We start from the raw sequence: 19,964 nt of genomic DNA, 5'->3' as shown, positions 1-19,964 counted from the left end.
CTGTCTGATCCTCTGATTTAGGCTTCTGGCATTTTGCTGGAACTGTGTAACAATCGATACAGAATGATCCAATACCAGGCTCTCCTGTAATTTATGCTTAGAAGGGTTACACATTAGGTTTTTAATTCGTTTTTGCCTATTCCCTCCCCCCGAGGATAGTAGCATGTTCTCAGAGGGCAAGAACAGGCTTTTGGTATCATGCCCTCTGCTAAGGGAGCATCCCGATGGGACTGCTTAAGGCAGCAGAGCTGTCCAGCATGGAGGAGAAGCGACAGCATTAAGATGCTAGGAAAGGCATGGGCAAACTTTTTGGCCTGAGGGTCACATCTGGGTATGGAAATTGTATGATGGGCCATGAATGCTCACGAAATTGGGGGTTGGGGTGTGGGAAGGGGTGAGGGCTCCGGCTGGGGGTGCAGGCTCTGGGGTACAGGAGGCAGCTCTGGGCTGGGACTGAGAGGTTCAGAAGGCAGGACAGGGATCAGGGCTGGGGCGTGGGAAGGGGTCAGGGGTGCAGAGTCTGGGCAGCGCTTACCTCAAGCAGCTCCCGGAAGCAGCAGCAGCAGCATGTCCCCCCTCTGGCTCCTATGCGGAGGTGCAGCCAGGCAGCGCTGTGTGCTGCTCTGTCCACAGGCGCCACCCCTGCAGCTCCCATTGGCTGCAGTTGCCAGCCAATGAGAGCTGCAGGAGCTGCACAGAGCCATGGCACGCGCGGAACAGGGTAAGCCCCTGACTCTGCTCCCTGGCAGCAGCTCAAGGCCTTATTAAAACATCTGGCCCTGGGGCTGCATCCAGCCCTTCATAGTTTGCCCACCCCTATACTAGGGCTTTTCAGTTCCCACTTCCCCTTGCCTGCCTGCGCAGGTGCAGGAGTCAGCCTTATAGTAGTAATGCCAGCCCTTTGCTCTCTGGACATGCCAGGAGAACATGCCACGCCTTCAGTTCCTTTGAAGAGCAGTTTCTTTTTTATGCTCATTAAAAGGAAGCGATCCCAAACTGGCAAAGCTGATTAATAGAACAGATTATTTCACCTCTTTGGTCTAAGCCCGTTTGCCAAGTTTCAGTCTCACTCAGTGATCAAGTTTCAAATGTCTCAAAAATGGGGTTTTGTAACAGGAACTCCAGCAGATAAGGAGACCTCTGCCCTTGGGGTGTGTCGCTTACTGGCAATGCTCTGTGCAATGAGTTTTGTAGTAGCCAAAGCCAACTCTTGAGAGGAATGAAGAATCCTCCAACTCAGAACCCCTGCCCCGCTGAGCACCACTGACAAGGCCATTAGCCTTCATGTGTCCTGGCTTAGCACCGCAGCGCATTATCTACTTCTGACTCTCCAACCTTGGGAAGAGTTTGCCTCAGCATCACTCACACTGCCCCACTCGTCCTTCCAGCTCAAACCCTTGGTCATCACTCCCTCTTCTGCTCTGGCCTCTCCCCGTCCCCTGGCCCATTCCATTCCAGGTGTTGCTGTTAGTCCTGCCTACGATGACCACCACACCTTCTCCCACTTCTGTCACCCTCAGAAGTCTGAGCTTCTCCCGCTTCCCAAGGCCATACCCACCTCCAGCCATCACATGCACAGTGCAGCAGGTTGTCAGGAGGCTCCATCAGCCGCAGGGGCCAGGAAGGGGTTCAGTCACCAGGCCAGGCCAGGGGCTCAGAGCGAGCTCTGACACTGCTGAATTCAGTACCAGCAGGTGCTGCTCTACCCCTCAACAGCAAAGGGGACATTAAAGCAAGGCCCTTCCAGCCTATCTCTGGACACAAGGGGAGTTCTTAAAAAACAGGCCACAGAGCCTTTGCAGACTGTTCCAATCTCGGTTCTGATAGCAAGGTATGGGCAGACTTCTGCTGAAGGAGCATCCCTCTGCATTACTACTCACTGGATTCCCAGGCTGAAATACATCACCCCAAGGTGGCATGAGACAAAGCCAGGCTCTCACGGTGCTAGACCAGAATTTAGCATTCAATCACAGCCCCCCAAAGCTGCCTTCCAAAAGGTAACTGACGTTATTGATATAAACTGGGACCATATAGAACATGGTTTGCAACCAAGGTCCTGTAGTGGCACCAAATCTTATGTAAAGGGGGTCATATAAGGTGTCTAAGACCAGGTTATGGGTTGCTGGTTATGATTATGCTGCCTGTATGCATGTGTCATTTTGTAGTTGAAGTTATGAGTATTGGCTGTATACTGTCTGTATTTCAAATTTGTGCTGTATTTCTGGGAAAAATCCCAGACAAGTTGGTGTTAGCTCTGCCTAGCCTGCTTGATGGCCCATTAAGGACCATCAGCTACCCAATTAACCCATTGAGAGGAGGCAGATACGTGTTACTCAGCAAAGTATGCAGGGACTTGCCCATGTGACTCCAGACTCCATTTTGCTGTGATTTTCCACAGTAAGAACAAAGAAGTGTTCTTACACCTGGAAGAGCCTATATAAGGCTGATGCCTCATCTCCATGTTGTCTTCAGTCCTGCTTCTTACCTCTGGAAGGACTTTGCTACAAGCTGAAGCTCTACACAAGGGACTGATGACCCATCCCAGCTGGGGATGTACTCCAGAGACTTGATTTGAACCTGCAGTTTATTCCATCACTGCTACAAGCCTGAACTAAGAACTTTGCCATTACTGTATGTAAGTGATTCCATTTAACCAATTCTAGCTCTCATCTCTACCTTTTTCCTTTTATGAATAAACCTTTAGATTTTAGATTCTAAAGGATTGGCAACAGCGTGATTTGTGGGTAAGATCTGATGTGTATATTGACCTGGGTCTGGGGCTTGATTCTTTGGGATCGAGAGAACCTTTTTTCTTTTATTGGGGTGTTGGTTTTCATAACCATTCATCCCCAGGACGAGTGGCACAGTGGTGATACTGGGAGACTGAAGTGTCTAAGGAAATTGCTTGTGTGACTTGTGGTTAGCCAGTGGGGTGAAACCGAAGTCATTTTTGTCTGGCTGGTTTGGTTTGCCTTAGAGGTGGAAAAACCCCAGCCTTGGGCTGTGACTGCCCTGTTTGAGCAATTGGTCCTGAATTGGCACCTCAGTTGGGTCCCACCAGAACCGCATCGACATAGTAACATTTTCAACAGACCAGGAAGAAGAAAGTCTGTCACCAGAGGGTTAATGCTGCATTGTAGCATCTCCTTACACAGCCAATGAAGTACCAGGGGCTGCACCAGGGGAAAAAGCAGCACTAATGCAGCCAGCTCCACCTCTGGATTAGGTCTCTGCCTGTGACAGGTGCATAGACATGGTTAGCCATGCCCACCTCCTCGGGACCCATGCTTTGTATCCAGAGGCTGTTAAACTGTCAGAGCAGTGGGTATTGAGTGTTAGCATGGCAAAGAGCAAAGGAGCCAAAGCCATGCAGAAAAGTTTCATCTGGTTATATGAGCTTCGAGCCAATAACCCCTCCCCTTCGGCTCTGTGCTCCCATCAGATCGGTTCGACTGAGCAGCACAGACAGACCGAGATCCATGCTTTGAGGAGAAGCTTGCCCTTGCTAGAGTTAATATTAGCCTCCTGCAGGCAGTCAGAGCACTTATCTCAGGATTACACAGCTCCATGCACCTTAATCTTTCCCCTCCCTGCTGTAGATGGGCGAGCCCTGCGAGGTGGAACTAATCCTGAACTCTGCAAAGGGGCCTGCTACACAGCTGGCCACCAGATGTGGATGTTGGTGTTCTTGTTCTAAGTTGCTTTCCAATACAGTCAGGAAGTTAAATACCACCAAAGCATAACCCACATGGTGGAACACAGGTGGGTCATTTATACCTCTCCCTAACTTTCAAGGAAGGGCTAAAGGCTTGACTCTTCGGAAAGGAAAAATCTGTGAGCTGCTGAGCCTTCAATGATTTTTGAGTGAGTGAAACTAACCTGATCAGATAATCCCAAAGGCTGCTATGAACATGGCAGCAAAGCATGTGCACAGCCAGAACCTCATCACATCTGACTCTGCCAAATGCAGCTCCAGATGGGGGAGCCTCATTCAGGATTGGCCAGGTGCAGCTGGAACTGTACTTACAGAAAAGGCCAACCAAGCCCGCTTAGAACTCAAAGAAAACATTTTAAACATTTTGACAAATGCTGAGATTCTAAAAAGGTCTAGAATTGAATTTGGTAACTGAAAACCCATGTCAGTGAAGGGTTGGCCTCAGCAACTGGCACAACATCCCCTCTGCACATGGAAACCTGGTGCTTCCATTACTGCAGCTCTCCTCCCAGCTAAAAGTGAGCCAAAGAGGACCAATAAAAGGCGGTGTAACATGACCAGTTCTTGGAGGGAAGGAGAAGAGTCAGAGCTTGTCATCATCACTTTCAAGAGTTGCATAATGTATTTTAAGAGGGGCCGGAGAGGATGCAAGATGCCCAGCAAGGAATCACAGCTTGAAAGATCCATCCCTCTCAGGATGGGCCAGAATGCCTTGTTTGTGCCCTGCCCATGTCTGCTAACACTGCTGCTGTCAGGATCACCTCTGGGCCTCAACTATAAGCCACCCTCAGTGAGGGATTCTAACCCTGCAGATTAACGTGGTGTTTGAGGAAGGATGCATTACAGCATTTCACAGATTAAATTCACAGAAAAGGAAAAAGCCATCACAGCCCTTTGAGAGAGGGACTGCTGCCCTGTAACAGCTGGAGCCCGCAATCCCAGCAGGGACGAAACTAGGAGCTTGGTTATCATTCAAGTGTGCAAGCTATTGAAGTCATGGAATTGGCTACGACTTAGCACCCTGTTTTCCTGACGTTAATAGGTATTTCACTGGGACACGAAAACAGCCCCAAATCAGTGGTTCCTTCTTGCCTTACAAATTCATGAATCTATGAACTGCATGGATGGAAATACAGAAAGGAGCCACCAAAAGTGAACACAGAACTTCTAACTGGGAGAGGAAAAATATACAAACAAACATGAAAAAGCTGCCTACACAGCGAGCAAGTGAGCTTCAGCGTAAGAGACTAAGGTTGGCCTCTGCACTATAAACACAGTCACAATGAAACAATCATAGCAAAGTCAAAGGCAAGAAGTTTATCTGCACAACAAGGGCCATGCTGTAACAGTATTAAACACCTATGTTTTATTTCTGCTAGGCCACTAAACTAAGACACAGTAAGAACAGGCTTTTTCCTAGCCACATAGCCAAGAATACACCATGGAGTAATGTGGTTTGGCCTCAGCAGCTTTTCCACATGCTTATTTTTGCAGCATAAATGAAGGAAGATTTGCCAAGGCTGGTTGGATTTTTAACCTCTTTTAAAAAAGGCAGAATCAAGCATTGTGATATACTTTGTGTTGGAGGGAACTCTCAGGTTTTCAGGGAGAACTTTGCACAATGCCACTTTTCTAACTGGGGGGGGGGGGGGGGAGGCAAAACCAGATGCACCATTGATAGGCTTTGGAAAGGGAATTAGCCAAAAGGATAAGGAGTAAAGGAAAGCGGGAAACCAGTGACCAAGATCCCCCCAGTGACTAAATACCACCCCACATATGAGCTACTCTGAACCAAATCATAACTTGACGTGGTGCGAGACTAGTTAAACATCTACCTAACGAACCCATCGAAATCTCTGCTGCATGCCTCAAGCCGTAAAGCCCCGACAGTCAGGCACTAGCCCCAGCTATTGCTCTGTATGAACAAAGCTCTTCAAAAGGTGAAAATCCATGGGACAACTACCCAAGCAGTCTGGTGTTTTGAACTGTTCCCAGAGTGGGAATATATGGGACTACTCAAACACTGGAGGTCATAGCCTACAGGAACTACAGGGCACTGGCTGCATTGTAGATGGCAAAGGTGACTAAACAGGAATGTGTTAACAAGAACCCAAACGGAGGAGACAAGAATGCAGGAGACATTTCGAGAAGACTGATCTTCCCCCACACAAGTGCATCCTTCTGCAGACAAGATGTGCTTCTCTCCCCTGATATGCTGGCTGGACATCTGGAGAAGAGATTCTAGACTCATTTTAGTGATATGAACAGATGCCATATGCGCTCTCTAATTCCGAGAGAGAGACCATTTTGCCACATATGCGCCCCTTCCTCCTCCTACTTCTGAGGCCAGTCAATCCACTGCTCCCCAGGGAATATCAGGCCTGATGCCTGCATCTGCTCATAAGAAATTAGAGCGCCATCTGGTTCAGCAAGGGTCAGCCCAGTAGTCTGACACCAGCAGAGGAAACATCATCAGAGAGGAAGGGTGGGGTGAGCTAGTGATGGTCACAGAAAGACAAGTGCTCTGCAGTGTGGGGGAAGGATAGCTCAGTGGTTTGAGTATTGGCCTGCTAAACCCAGGGTTGTGAGTTCAATCCTTGAGGGGGCCCATTTAGGGAATGGGGGTAAAAAAAAACTGCCTGGGGATTTGCCCTGCTTTGAGCAGGGGTTGGACTAGATGATCTCCTGAGGTCCCTTCCAACCTTAACAATCTATGATTGCCAGCAGCATTCAATGCAGGTTTAAGTCCAGCACCAACCTGGAAGTGCTGGTGAGCAGCAGACCCCCAGAGCAGGTCCAGAAGGAAGCTCAGAGAGCTTACTGACATACTAATATAAAGCTGCAAAAGCCAGAGACTGGTCTATGCAGCTGTTGGCTCTCTCACTACTGCAGCAAGGCAGATGGCTGCACTTTCAGGAGAGTGGTTCTGAAGCAGCCTTGGCTATGCACTCCTTTAGTGCAATGCTTGGAAGACACCAAAGCCACTCACCTGCTAAACTCCAGGACAAAGGCATTCAGCAGTGACTCTGCTGTCAGCTGGGAGCAATAATGACTGGTAGCCCAATGAATTATTCCTCCCTCCTACACTACACACACTAAACACACCTATACTTCGAGAGAGAAACTCCTTCTCTGCTTTCAAGTGAACAAGGTAAAAGCAAGGCAAACCCTGCATCAGAGGATTTCATGCCCTTCTCTCATTTAATCCTCTTCCCCAGCCCCATTGTCTTCTCTAATTCCAATCTATTGTGAGAGCTGCCTTGTGTCAATTAGTCTGACCCCAACAAGCTGCAGCTGCCATTTTAAAGGTGCATTGTGGTGAGCATGGCTAGCCAGCTCTGAGCCAGAAATGCAGTCATACCCGTGAAAGTAAAAATAATTGAAGTCAGGCCCTGAGCTTGGCCATTGTAATGGTTTCAGATCATTTAGGAAAGGGAAGAAACTCCCAACAGTTTACTTATCTTGAATCAAAGTATATCCGGGGTGTCTGCTGTTGTAGCCTAGCGCCGCGGGACCCAATCCCCGACTGCAGACCTCTGGCTGCTACCACAATACAAGGAACACACATACCAATCATCTAGTTCTCCTTAAGCACCTTGTTCCTGAGCTAGTGCATCTTCGCACACAACCCTGCCAGGCCTGGCCAGAAAAGTAGAACACTTACTCAAAAGGAACGAGCTAGTGCAGTGACAAAGCCTCACACTCACTAGTGACATTATACAGAACAGCCCTCAGAACTTCCACAGACCCCAGGCTCTTTAAAGCTTGTGGGAAGAGACAGTAGGAAAGTGGGAAGGTGCCATGGTATGCACGCTGCAACAGGACATTGACTTCTCCAAAGTTAAGGCATCCACAGGTGCAGTCTGAACTTCTCAACTCCTTCAGAAGAGTCTGATCCACAAACCCCACCTTACAACAAGAACCCTGATCCTGTAAACCATTAACTGTTTGAGTAAGGGGTTCTCAAGCTATGGCCCCTTGCTGGGAAAGGGACAAAGGAAACACTGGAGGCTGGGGTTGCTGTAGAGAAAGATATATGGTCTGGGGACATTTTAACTGTGCATTTCTGTCCTGGCAAGTGTTTGGGCTTCCTTAAATTGCACCTTAACTCTGAACGTCTTGGGTTTCTGCTGCTTGTTTGGTGTATGGCTACAGCTCTCCTGTAGGGTTCACCACTTGTAAGTTACCAAGGTGTTCTACCAACCTCAACTCCAGCTTAAAGTTCATTGCCTGGGAATTAAGATAAAGTTTAACAAATGAGGAAGTGGTCATGTGTGTTTTGAAACCCAGGTTAGCTCTATCCCCTGATGCAATGGAAGCTGCCTTAGGGCTGAGACTTTCTCCACCAAGTGTACTAGGATCTTAACCCCTCCCCCCACTTGTTCCTTCCCTCTCACAGATCTTGATGAGGACCCCTAACTCCACCTGTCACTGCCAGGGGTTGATTCATCCCCAGCTATTTAAATGGCCCTTGGTACGAGCAGAAAGAATATTCTGCCCGTGCCAGATGTTAGGGAGGGGGGCTGTAAAAGCTGCTGTTGAGCCAGATCTACCTTGGTTAGTTACTTCATTCCAATTACTGAGTCCTGAATTAAATGCTTAAAAACAGGCTCTTCTCACCCCTCAAGCTGAACTGCTACCATCACTCCACGAGTCAGCTCCCAAAGGCTGCTTGGGGAGCAGATTTTCACAGGTCTCCTTCATACTGGTAGGCAGTGATATTGTAAAACCAGGCCATACTACAGCTTAACGGTGACGCTGCAGGTCGTCCCTAGAACACAGAATGTTACAAATATTCAGACACTAAGTTTATTGTTAACCAGCTTTAGTAAGAAGAATTAGGCCTCTGCAGACTCACTTGCCAAATCGCGGCAATAACTGCAGTGTTTCAGCACTGGCTACAAGCCAAACATGCATCTGCTGGCAAACTACATGAGTGGGCATGCCCTCCAGCAGCTAGTTAACAAGGTGGCACACAAGCACAAAGACAGCAACAGTTAGCACTAAAGGGAACAAGGAAGATTTGAAGATACTGAGCCGCAGCAGGTAGGAGATCTGGGGGGGAAGGGAGGGGGCATCATCAGGGCAGTTTCTTTTAAGCAGTTAGCTGACCAAGCTCTCTAAAGCAGTATCAACTGCAGAACCCTGCAGGGAAGACTGTGCAGCACGTTACTCTCTGGGCAACATGGCTAGGGGGCCTTGGCACGTGGCTTTGCCAGGCAGGAAACATCCAGGAGACAAAGTATAGAGAACTCTCAGTGCCACTTTTCAGTACTGCCACAGCCTGCAAGGAGGAGCCTCTGAACTTCACCCCTGGTACTTTTAGATTCCTTAGAACACTTGTCATGCTTAGTTGATTACATACCCTCAGTGGTCAAAGCTGCAGAAGCCAATACAAAAATGGGAGGATTTTGCTAGTGTATCTGCAGTACACCAACAAGGCTAACCTTCATGGGGACTAGAGTGACACTACATGGCTCTTCCTGCTGCAGAGCCTCAAGACACTAGCATTCCAAGCTCCTGAACCATGTCCTCTATTCACGGTTAAAGGCAGCCAAAAAGGTCAGAGACAACACTTGACAATAGCTGGAACAACAAAGAGGAACCAGGGCCTTGATTCACATTCTGCTTTCAATCCGGAGCACTACATGTGCGCCCATCTTCCACCCTCTTCCCATGTCTGCAGAACCATCAGGCACCAGGCCCCAGAGCGAGCACAGCATCCATTTCACCTCCATCAGTAGCCAGCATTGCTCAGCGCTGCATTAACCACAGGAGTAATGGTCACAGAGGAGACCTCACCCCTCTGCTGTTAACACTCCATTACAGGGAAGATAGGCCTACCCACAATCTGCTGGGAAGGGGAGAAGAAAGACTTGGGCTATGTCTTCACTGCAGAAAAATGCAGTGCTCTTGACTTGGGTTAAAACAGCAGTGAAGACATGGCAACACTGCAGCTTGATAGAAGCCTACAGGGCAGCCCCCATGGTTGCATTTGAGCTGCTAACCTGAGTTAGAGACAAAAATCTCTCTAACATTCTGGGTCCAACATGGTTACAACTACACTGCATACAACCTGAGTCAGAGGCAGAACTGCTGTGCCTTCACTGCTATTTAACCCAAGTCAAGATCAAGAACACACTTTTTTTTTTTTTTTTTGCAGTGAAGGACAGGCTCTTAGGGCTTCTCTTCAGGACAGTGTTAGCTCAAGCAGGGCCGGCTCCAGACCCCAGCGCGCCAAGCGCACGCGTGGGGCGGCATTTTAACGGGAGGGCGGCAGGTGGGTCCGGCGGACCTTCCGCAGTCATGCCTGCGGGAGGTCCAACGGAGCCGCGGGACAACCAGACCTCCCGCAGGCATGACTGCGGAAGCTCCACCGTAGGCGCGGGACCAGCGGCACGTCTGCGGGAGGTCCCGCGAAGGCGCGGGACCGGTGCCTGGCAGTGCGGCGCACCGCCCTGCTTGGGGCAGCGGAATTCGTAGAGCCGCCCCTGAGCTCAAGTTAGCCCAGCTCACACCACACAACTCTGCAGCTCCACAGGATGAGAGCAGCTGGGTTAGCAGCACAGCGTTTGGATGAGCTGCAGAGTAGCCGAGTCCTGCCCCTGCATTACTGGTTGAGCATCAGCAGTGCCCTGTTGATGGCACAGCCAACTGGAGGCTAACGCTCCACTAGAGCTTTGTGGGTGTGCACAGGAGCCTGGCTAGGAGCACTTGCATTATATCATGAGCCAATGCCTCAGCGAAGACCAGCCCTTGCTCCCCTAGCATCCCTCATGGCCAGAGGTGACTAGAGACATGGGGTTGCCAACATGTCTTAGAAAAGCTGCAGCTTGTTCCCCACTATCCCCTCCACGGAAAACCCTCATCCCTGGGGGCTGCCAGCAAAGCAGCGAGATTTGGGCAGGGAAAGCTGAGGAACATGCAGAATTGTATCCAGATTGCGTTTGTCTTGCGGCTCTCCTTCCTCTTTGTGAGCCACACAGGCTGAATTTTAAACCTGCCCCATTCCCTGGAAGCTCTGCTCTTAAGTCCCAGGAGCCTGCTTTAGAACTAACACGTGGAAGAGCTTCATGATGGGGTTCACAACAATTGTGCATCAGTTGGAGCCCCTCATGTTATAACTCTAGCAACCCAGCAGCAGCACTACCGAGTCCCTTCGAAACGCAGAAGGGGGTTCAGGGATATGGGTAATGGGCTGCATACCCTTTTTACTCTAGGTCACCAATTCTAATGCAGTCCAGGCTGAACATGGCCTCAGTAGACCCCACATAACAGCTGTTTGGTGCTGTATGTGAAAAATGTGTGTTCTCAAGCCAGTTCCACAGCCCAAAAATCAACCTAAAAACTGACATTTGTGGTCAACCATAGCAAAAACAAACAAATGCCTAGATGGGAAATGTGCTGAACTGCATTCTGCTACTGATGGAGGCACCTACATTGCCAATGCCCAGAATGCACCCAACTACAGCCTATGGGCAGCTCTTACACGTCTCTGTACCCGACGGGAATCAGTGCATTATGCTCAGCATTTCCAGCCTGATACTGTAATGTATTACGACACTGACTTCTGAATGGAATCCCATTGTATGCAGCAATTCTATCTTGGCAGTCCCAAAGCACTGACCATCCACCTAGAATTACTCATTTGAGCTCTTGGAAGGCTGGATTATTTTATATTTCTTGTCCGAGCGTGTCAAATAATGGTAGAGCTAGAGTCATATTTGCTTTGCACGGCAGAATATTATGCAGTCTCTGGTCATGTTGATCACTTTTACACCAATTACTTCCACCAGGACTGAATTCTTATCACCAGTCACTGGCTGGGACAGAAAGGCCCAGGAAATGCTGGAAATCTCCCAGCAAAGTCTCATGAGATTTCTAGTCCAATTTGCAAACTGAGGACTCAGGACTCTACCACATGTCAGCAACTTTCAGGCTTTACATTTTAAAGGGTTAATGTAATCGTTAGCAGCAATCACTGGAAGAAGGTACCTCTGAATCAGCCACATGAGCACAGGGAGGATTTAGAAAGCTGTACTAGAATTAGAACATCTAGCCTCTAAGTACTTCAGGATTTATTCCGACAACCTCAGGCCTGCTGCAAGACGGTAGATTCCGGAGGCGGCAGCTACACTGCAAACCCACCCCTGTTCTGGCAGCCATCTGTCAGAATACAGGAACATAAGAACAGCCAAACTGGGTCAGACCAAAAGTCCATCTAGCCCAGAGTCCTGCCTTCCAACAGTGGCCAATGCCAGGTGCTTCAGAGGGAACGAACAGAACAGAGCAATTTCGAGTGATCCATCCCATCATCCACTCCCAGTTTCAGGCAGTTGGTGGTTTAGGGACACCCAGAGCACAGGTTTGAATCTCTGACCATCTTGGCTAATAGCAGCTGATGGACTTTAAAAGGAAGCTCTCTGGCAGCTTCAGGCATCAGTTTTCACTAGAATCATAAATGTCGTTGAGAAAGGGCAGCCCAGGGAAGGCAGCAGAAGAGCAGATTTACTCCCTCTGGCTCTCCAAAGTTCTGCAGCTACCCAAACAGCTCAACGCAGGAACTGTAGGTCTTAAAATGGAATTACCTCTCCAGAAATCAAGGTTTCGCTGTCTGCTTTCCTGATGCATCTTGCAAGCTAAGATTCATTTTTCTGTTCGGTTTAGAAGAGAAACCACTCAGTTTCCCCTACTTGCTACCATAGATTACTAATGACAGAGTCACTCCCTAGACCAGCAGATAATTTATGCTCTCAACGCCTTTTAATCACAAAGTTGTGTAATAAATAAAAAGACAAGACTCTAAAAATACCAACATCTCCATACCACAGCATGCAGACTTCAAGGAAACAGCTTCCCAAAGGAATAGCAAACCTGGACCATGTTTTACCTCCAGCAAGAATCAAATCCTTTCACAGTATTAAATTATGTGTAAGCTGAATTCTGCCTGCCTGCTATAGCAGTGCACTGGATGGCTAGGACAGTGAAATAAAACACACCCCAATAATTACAACCCTTCTGAATGTAGCTTTATGGTTTTCTTACTGCTATAATCTTCCAGATAATGCAGTCACCCTCATCACCAACAGTGGGTCAGCTTGCTGCATCAGCTTTCCACAGGTAAATTCCTCTTTTAAGAGCCTCTGGATCTGCCTCCAATCACAAGCACCTCTCCCATCACCTTCTTTGCACCAGCAGGTAGATGCTTTGCTTCAGAAAACAGGTTTGCAAGAACCTTCATAAAACAAGGCTCTTAACAAATAAGCAGTCTATCCAAGCCAGGATGTTCAGGGCACAGGAAATAATGCTGTGAAGCCAACCCAGCTTCTTCTAGACCAGTTCTCAAACTTTTGTATTGGTAACCCCTTTCACACATAGCAAGCCTCTCAGTGCAACCCTCTCCCCTTATAAATTAAAAACATTTTTTATATTTAACTCTTATAAATGATGGAGGAGAAGTAGGGTGGAGGCTGACAGCTCATGACCATGTAATAACCTGGGTCACGACCCCCAGTTTGAGAACCTGTCCCAGATCATCCCATCCAACCTGCAGTCCCAAGCTGTGAGCCCCAGAGCTCAATGTTCTTTGCAGAATGCCACCCACCCACAAGCAATCAGCAGTTTGATTCCAGTAACTTTACAGAACATATTCAAATCCATCACCTAATATTGCAGTTTGCTTTCCTTCATAAAAGTTTTAGGCCACCAATGACTTTCCATTAGGGAGAAGACTTATTCCCACAAAACCAACACATCAGCATGGGGCTCTAGTTAAGGGAGGACTGTTTTGAATAGCTGACAGCATGTGCCTCCAACACCATGCAAACAGAAAACTTTGGCCAGTTGCTTTGCAGCCCTTAGTCTGTTCCGGTGACATTGGTACACATCACTCACAAACCTTACTGCTCAAGCACCCATGGACTGTACAGCTGCATTCTCAGTTACAGGCCCTCAGCTATAAGGGACTTCCAACCACAAATACTATCTTGCGGGTTCAATTGCAGATGCTGCCCACTCAGCAACTTCAGAATAGCAGCAGCATCTCTACTAGAGGCAAAGCCACAACAACAGACTTGAGTATTAGAATTGCACTAAAGCTTTCACCATGGGCTGGGGCTTAGCAGTGAGCAGATGTTGCTGCTAGCATGTGAACCAGGCAGTGAACGATTCCCCTAAGAAAGGAAGGGAGGAGCCGGATTACACCTTCACTTGTAGTTTGTGGCTCCCCGGCTACTTTTCATGAATTCCCCTAAAACAACAGACAACTCAGGCATGGACTTGCACCCACTGCCAGTTTGAGCATTGGCCTGCTAAACCCAGGGTTGTGAGTTCAGTATTTGGTCCTGCTAGTGAAGGCAGGGGGCTGGACTCAATGACCCTTCGGGGTCCCTTCCAGCTCTATGAGAAAGGGCTATCTTCCAACCCCGAGAATGCAAGCACACTTCAATATAGCAGATCCACTACAAGGGCTGGGGTGAGGACTTGTCCCCTCTAACACTGGGCTACTTAGAGATGACAGACTACGAAACAGGAGCTTTCACTCTAGCAGCCCTACAGACAGCAACATCTCCAAAGAGGACTCAATGGCTATCCCCACTGCTCTGCTTCTGTATTACAGAGAACCCAGCCGGGGCAAATGCCACAGAGCAGGAGCTTTGAAATGCAAATAAAGGAAAACTGCATGCGATAGAGCTGTTCAGTTTAGGACCACACACGAAGTCAGCGGGAGGAGCTTGTTTTCAGGCACTAACAGGCCATCTCTGCTGGCTACAGAGCTGCACCTGTGAACAGAGCTCCCCTGCTCAGGGACGGGGTATGAATGAGCACAGTTGCAGGAAAGCAAGATTCTGCTGGACCAAGCCAAAGTAACCAAGTAGCTAGCTCAGATGTAAACACCGGGCTGCTGCTCCTCCTACACACATACTCCCGCCCTGCAAGATCCCACCACTTTGGGGATCATTCTGTACCACAACCCAGAAAGACTCTTTTCCACCCCCAGCGTTTGCTCTAAACCGCACACGGACAACCCTCCGTGCCACCTTAAGCCCTAGGGCTTCAGAGCCCAGACATACACTAACAGCGATACTATCCGTCTTATAGCAGCGCCTGGTGAGGCCAGACCAGGCGGGGGGCAAATGTGCGAGGCGCTGTACAGACACATCGGCCCATGCAAGCCGCAGACCCGCTTCAGGGACTTGACCACGGTCACACCGGGAGCCTCCCCCGCAAGGCCAGCCTGGCTCCGGGCAGGGGGAAGCCTGCCCCGGGGACGTAGGCCCGCTGCACTGGGCGGCCGGCCCCCGGGAGGGGAGCTCGCCCCGGCGCGGTGCGTGTGTCACACACACCCCTGGGGGAACCTCCGCCCGCCCCGCCGCCCCCGGTACCTTCCAGCAGCACCTCGCGGCCGGCCCGCTTCAGCGCCTGCACGGCCTGGTCGTGGGTGGCGTCGCGCAGGTCGGTGCCGTTCACCGAGAGGATGGCGTCCCCGAGCCGCAGGGCGCCGCAGCGCTCGGCCGCCAGCCCCGGGAAGATGCGGGAGATGAGCACGGGCATGCGGTTCTCGCGCCCGCCCTTGATGCTGATGCCCAGCCCGCCCGCCTCGGCCTTCACCACCCGCACCCGCCGCACGCCCGGCGGCGCCGGCTCGGCCGGGGGCGGCGAGCAGGCGGGGCTCCGGGCCGCCCCGCCGCGCCCCACTCGGCGCCGTTGGGCAGCCCGTTGGGCGGCCCCGCGGGCTCGGGCGGCGGCTCCGAGGTGAGGCTCAGCGCCTCGCCGCTCAGCTCCGCCGCCACCCGCACCCAGCGCTCCCGCAGCAGCAGCTCCAGCAGCCCCGCCTTGGCGGCGCGCGTCCACACCGCCATCCCGCCGCGCCGCGCGGCTCCTCCGCCGGCACCCGGCCCGCTCGCGCCGGGCCCCGCTGAGGAGAGGGCGGGCGCGGCCCTGCTATTGGCGGAGGGGCGAGGCTCGCGCTCCCGCCCGGCCTCCTTCCCGCAGGGGGCGGGGCAGTGCCTCGACGGGAGCACGCGATTGGTGGGGAGCGGGAAGGGGCGTGTCTGCAGGCCTGAGCTCCGCCCCCCAGCGAGAGGCAGCAGCGGTCGGGGTGCCACGGCTCAGGGCTCCCTCCGCCGGAACGGCTATAAGGGGCGGGGCTTATAGTAATAAAGCCTCAAGCTCGCTAGGGGCGGGGCTTCTTCTGCAGGCTCCTCCCCTCCCTGCTCCAGGGCAAAGGGGAGGAGAGCTACAGGCCCCCATCCTAGCAGGGGTCCCATCCACACTGGGTCCAGGGGCAGCAGCTGCCCCAACCCCACCCATCCCGTGGGGCCTGCACAGAGCTTGGGCTGTCCGCACGCTACCCAGCAGATGGGCACCAGGGGCCCTTCCCATGCTGTAGATCAGACCCCCCCAACTGCACAAGATGGGCCTCCCTCATTCTGTCACACCTGAGCTGCCACCCCACAGCCCAGGGCATTGCCTTCAGCACCCCCATGGGAGTCGCTGCCTCTGTCCTAGCCCTGCCCAAGGCACTAAGAACCAAGATGGACTTGAGTCCAGGGCAGGGAACAGCTATGGCAGAAAAAATACCATCTCCCTTGGAGACTGGAGCACATCAGAGCTGGAATTGGAGACCCAGCTGTGGAAGTCCAGAGAGCCCTTCTTACCCCAAAGGCAGTTCCGAGTGGAAGTGAGATAAGACCCAGCTACCAGAGGTCAAAGCTGTAGCACGGGTTGGAATCTCAAGCATATGTAATCACTGGTGATCCTCGACTCCTGAGGACACCTACTGAGAGAAGGGAAATACAATAAACTCCTTCCAGCCCTTGGGCTCTAAGCACTCAGGCCCAGTGCACTATGATTGCAGGGGTCAGGGAAGGTGGTTCGGGAAGCAATAACCACACTAAATTGACACCCCATTCTCATTGATGAGAATTAAGGGAATTGTGAATTAGAGCAGTTCTAAGGCTTCTGGAGGGTGGGGGAGAAGCAGGATACAGGCATTGTTGCTTTAGAAATAAATTGGCCAAAGTACCAGGAAAAACTCAGTTAAAGATGTCATATATCAAGACTAAGCTACATACCCCCCCCCCCCCCGTGTTCTAGCCCTGTTGACTGCTCAAACAGCAGCAGATACAAGTTTTACTTGCACAGTCAGGTGCTTTTGCACATCAGACCTCTGCTAAATATTACATGCAACAAACAGCAATAAGCGGTGCAATGTCCATTACTAGGATTTGGGGATACTATTTTTGAATGTTAACACAATTGCTCTGTGAGACCAAAAAAGCTGGGAAAAGCAACTACTGCCCCTGTGTAACTGAAGGCTTGTTTTAGGCATCCTTCCTGTTGATCAGATGTATAAATAGTACTAAAGGGCGGTAGCCTACAAGGGGCGGGGGGGGGGGGCTGCTTTCCACTGTAGGTGGAACCACCTACACTACAAAGCAATTCTTTGCAACTATGGTTTCCTGCTGAAGAGTGTGAGTGGGCAGAGACCTGCTCTGATTCACTATTTAGTACAAATGCTCTCACCACACATGAGCTTTTGCCTTGAAATGGGACTTGCAGATGAATTGAAATGTCATCTAATTTAACTGGAACTGCTGACATCTGACAAGCTGCTATTTTGTAATTTACCAGGGCCTGCTGAATGAGTTCTGATACAGAGCTCTTGCCTCCTCCTCAGGACAGATGATGCTGTAACTCAATCCAAGGGCTGGCTTTTGTTACACCCATACCAACACAGCTGCACAATAATCGCAAGTGCTGGAAGGCCAGATGGATTGCAATGGTGCTTGGTTAAAAGGTGACATACCACACTGAGTTCCAGCAGGAGGGGAATTAAAATAGCCAAAACAAGAGCCTCTGAAAAAGGAGATGAATGGAAATGCCAGCACAGCAGAGTGGAGAGGGCAGCAGTCACACAGTCTGGCTAAGTATCATCCCCTTGGGGGAGAAGGGAGCGATCATGGAGCCCTACAGATGATGCCCCATTTGCAATCCGGCTTGGGCTGTCTCACTTCACGGATCAGCAGGGAAACTCAAGCTCACGGTGATCAAGGTTTTGCAAGCCTGAGCATACCTCCATTCATCACATTTTGTGAATTAACTTCCTTTCCTTCTGACACCTACCAAGCTGCAACAAGCTGACTGCCCAGAGGGAGCCACCCACGCAGTCCTTTACTCTGCCTCGCACAAGCCTGTTGCTTTGGCTAGAAAACCCAAGTTCAGTTTTGCAGCATCTTAGAATCATGGAAGCGCAGGGCTAGGAGGGTCCTCGAGTGGTCATCTAGTCCAGCCCTCTGCATCGAGGCAGGACCAAGTACATCTCAGGAGAGAGCAACTCAATCCCCCATCTCCTCGCTTTCATGAGCAGTATCCTAAAAGCTAAGGGAACAGTGCCCCCTGCTGGTACAGCGTTAGAGGGGCCTGCAAAGAAAACCAGGGTGCTGTTTGATGATCTATAAAGGCTGAGTGGGCATCTTTCTCCTTGTTTCTGCACCAGAGTTCAAAATATCATCCTTAACGGCTATGAAAATGCAGAACAGCAGATCTCAGACTGGTCAGCAAAGCAGTGGCTGCTGCCATGGGGCTGGCTCTCCAGCCCAGCTGTTAAGTCATATTAAGAGACAACCAACATCCCTTAACACTTTCCTACTACTTCTCTTCCATGTAAATATCTGCTGGAGTTGGCACAGGAAGGTTATGGGTTGTGAACTGAGACTAAATGATGGCAAATGGAGGACGGGGTGGGGGGGTGGCGTGATAAATGGAAGGGAGGCATTCACAGCACAACCCACACTACGAAGTACTGAGAACTTGTGGGGTAGAACAGGGGTGTCCAACATGGGGTTCAAATGGCTCGTAATCACTTACTGAGCCAGATACACATCAGATCGGTATCCAGGTTCTGGGGCAAGATGGAAGTCTGTCTATGGTCTGGGACAGAAGCTACTACCAGACTGTCCTTTTAAAATGTAGTTGGTAACATTTCAGGCCAGCTCTGCCTCATACAACGCCCCCTGTGGAGAGAACTGGGTCTTTTACCACCAGACAAGGTGCATGTGGCCATGCTGAACTATGTAGGTGCAAGTGCACGCAGAGGGAGGGGGAAGGAAGCGGGCTTGGAGGAGGTGGGGTGAGAGACCTGGAGGGGACAAGGAGCTGCCTGCAGCTGCCTTTGGGGTGGGACGTGTGAGTGCAGGCACCAACAGACAGGCAGCGAGAGCCAGGTAGCTACAGCATGTACACAACAGCAACAAGTCACTACCTGTACGTGCAGCACTGACATCCACTCCGGGCACTCACACCGGCCGGGAAGTCTGTGTGTGTGTGCCCGGAGTAGATGTGTGAGTCTGGTTAGCCCAGAGCCGCTTAGACCAGCCAGTCCGTGTTCTTGAGTTACTGTGTAACTGCCTGCAGCTCCATCTAGGCCCAGATTTGTACGTTTGCCCATAAATACTGCATAGGCAACTGCTGCAACTGCCCACGAAAGCGGCCAACTGATATGTGCAAGTTCCACAGAATAAGGCACACTGCAGTGACTTTGATCATGGCATTAGCAGCGAATTGGGCACAAACCAAACCCAAATTGAGTGAGCACCTGCGTTCCATACGAGAGCCACAAACACAGTAACATGCACCAGAAACTGCAGTTCAAACCCACTCCCCAGGTACAGGCACCTACTGAGTACAGGTCGCCAGCTAAAAGAACTCTGGCTTGGTCTGCTTCCAATCACCCCGATCTCCTCCCGTCAGGGCTAGTCACTGTCCAAAGGGAGAACTGGGTGTGAAAGCTGGTTCGATGCAGGGTTTTTGGCACCAGCTGAAGTGGCTATATTTGTTGGTATGAATTTCGGCAAGAACTGACTACATCTGGCAGAAGCCGCCCCCCACAGCGAGCAGCCCAGCAGCAAGACACAGAGGAGTGGAGAGGAAGGTCCAAAATGTGCCACCAAAATGGATCCCAGCATCTAATTTAGGCTGAAGGTCTTTTGGGACAGGGATCGCGTCTCCTCCTACACCTGCGCAGAGCCTGGCTCAATGGGCTTCCAGTCCCGAGAGTGACCAGTGGGTGTTGCTGTCCCCATTAAACACGGTGAGAAGAGTTCCTTTCCAGTCTCAGTTCTGGGACCAGACTGAGACCCACCAGCCCAGCTGCTGGTTGTCAGTGCCGCAGGAACAGCGCCAGCATCTAGAGTAATAAAGCCACTGCCGACGTGAGCCGGGGGTCCACGATTACCAAAAAGGGGGA

General features: G+C 50.8%; 1 protein-coding gene across 1 annotated transcript in view; it reads right to left on the bottom strand.

The window, feature by feature from the left end:
• Positions 1-15,650, bottom strand: part of SNTB2 (syntrophin beta 2) — a 51,991-nt gene extending 36,341 nt beyond the window's left edge. The window contains 2 exon segments of the mRNA XM_039502871.1: positions 15,100-15,375; positions 15,378-15,650. Of these exon segments, the coding sequence (XP_039358805.1) occupies positions 15,100-15,375; positions 15,378-15,576 (475 nt within the window). The 5' untranslated portion in view covers positions 15,577-15,650.
• Positions 15,651-19,964: the final 4,314 nt, after the last annotated feature.

This window comes from Mauremys reevesii, linkage group 16 (genome assembly GCF_016161935.1).
Source record: "Mauremys reevesii isolate NIE-2019 linkage group 16, ASM1616193v1, whole genome shotgun sequence".
Taxonomy (NCBI): Eukaryota; Metazoa; Chordata; order Testudines; family Geoemydidae; genus Mauremys; species Mauremys reevesii.
Note: the sequence above shows the minus strand (reverse complement) of the source record. Positions and strands in the feature narration are given on the sequence as shown.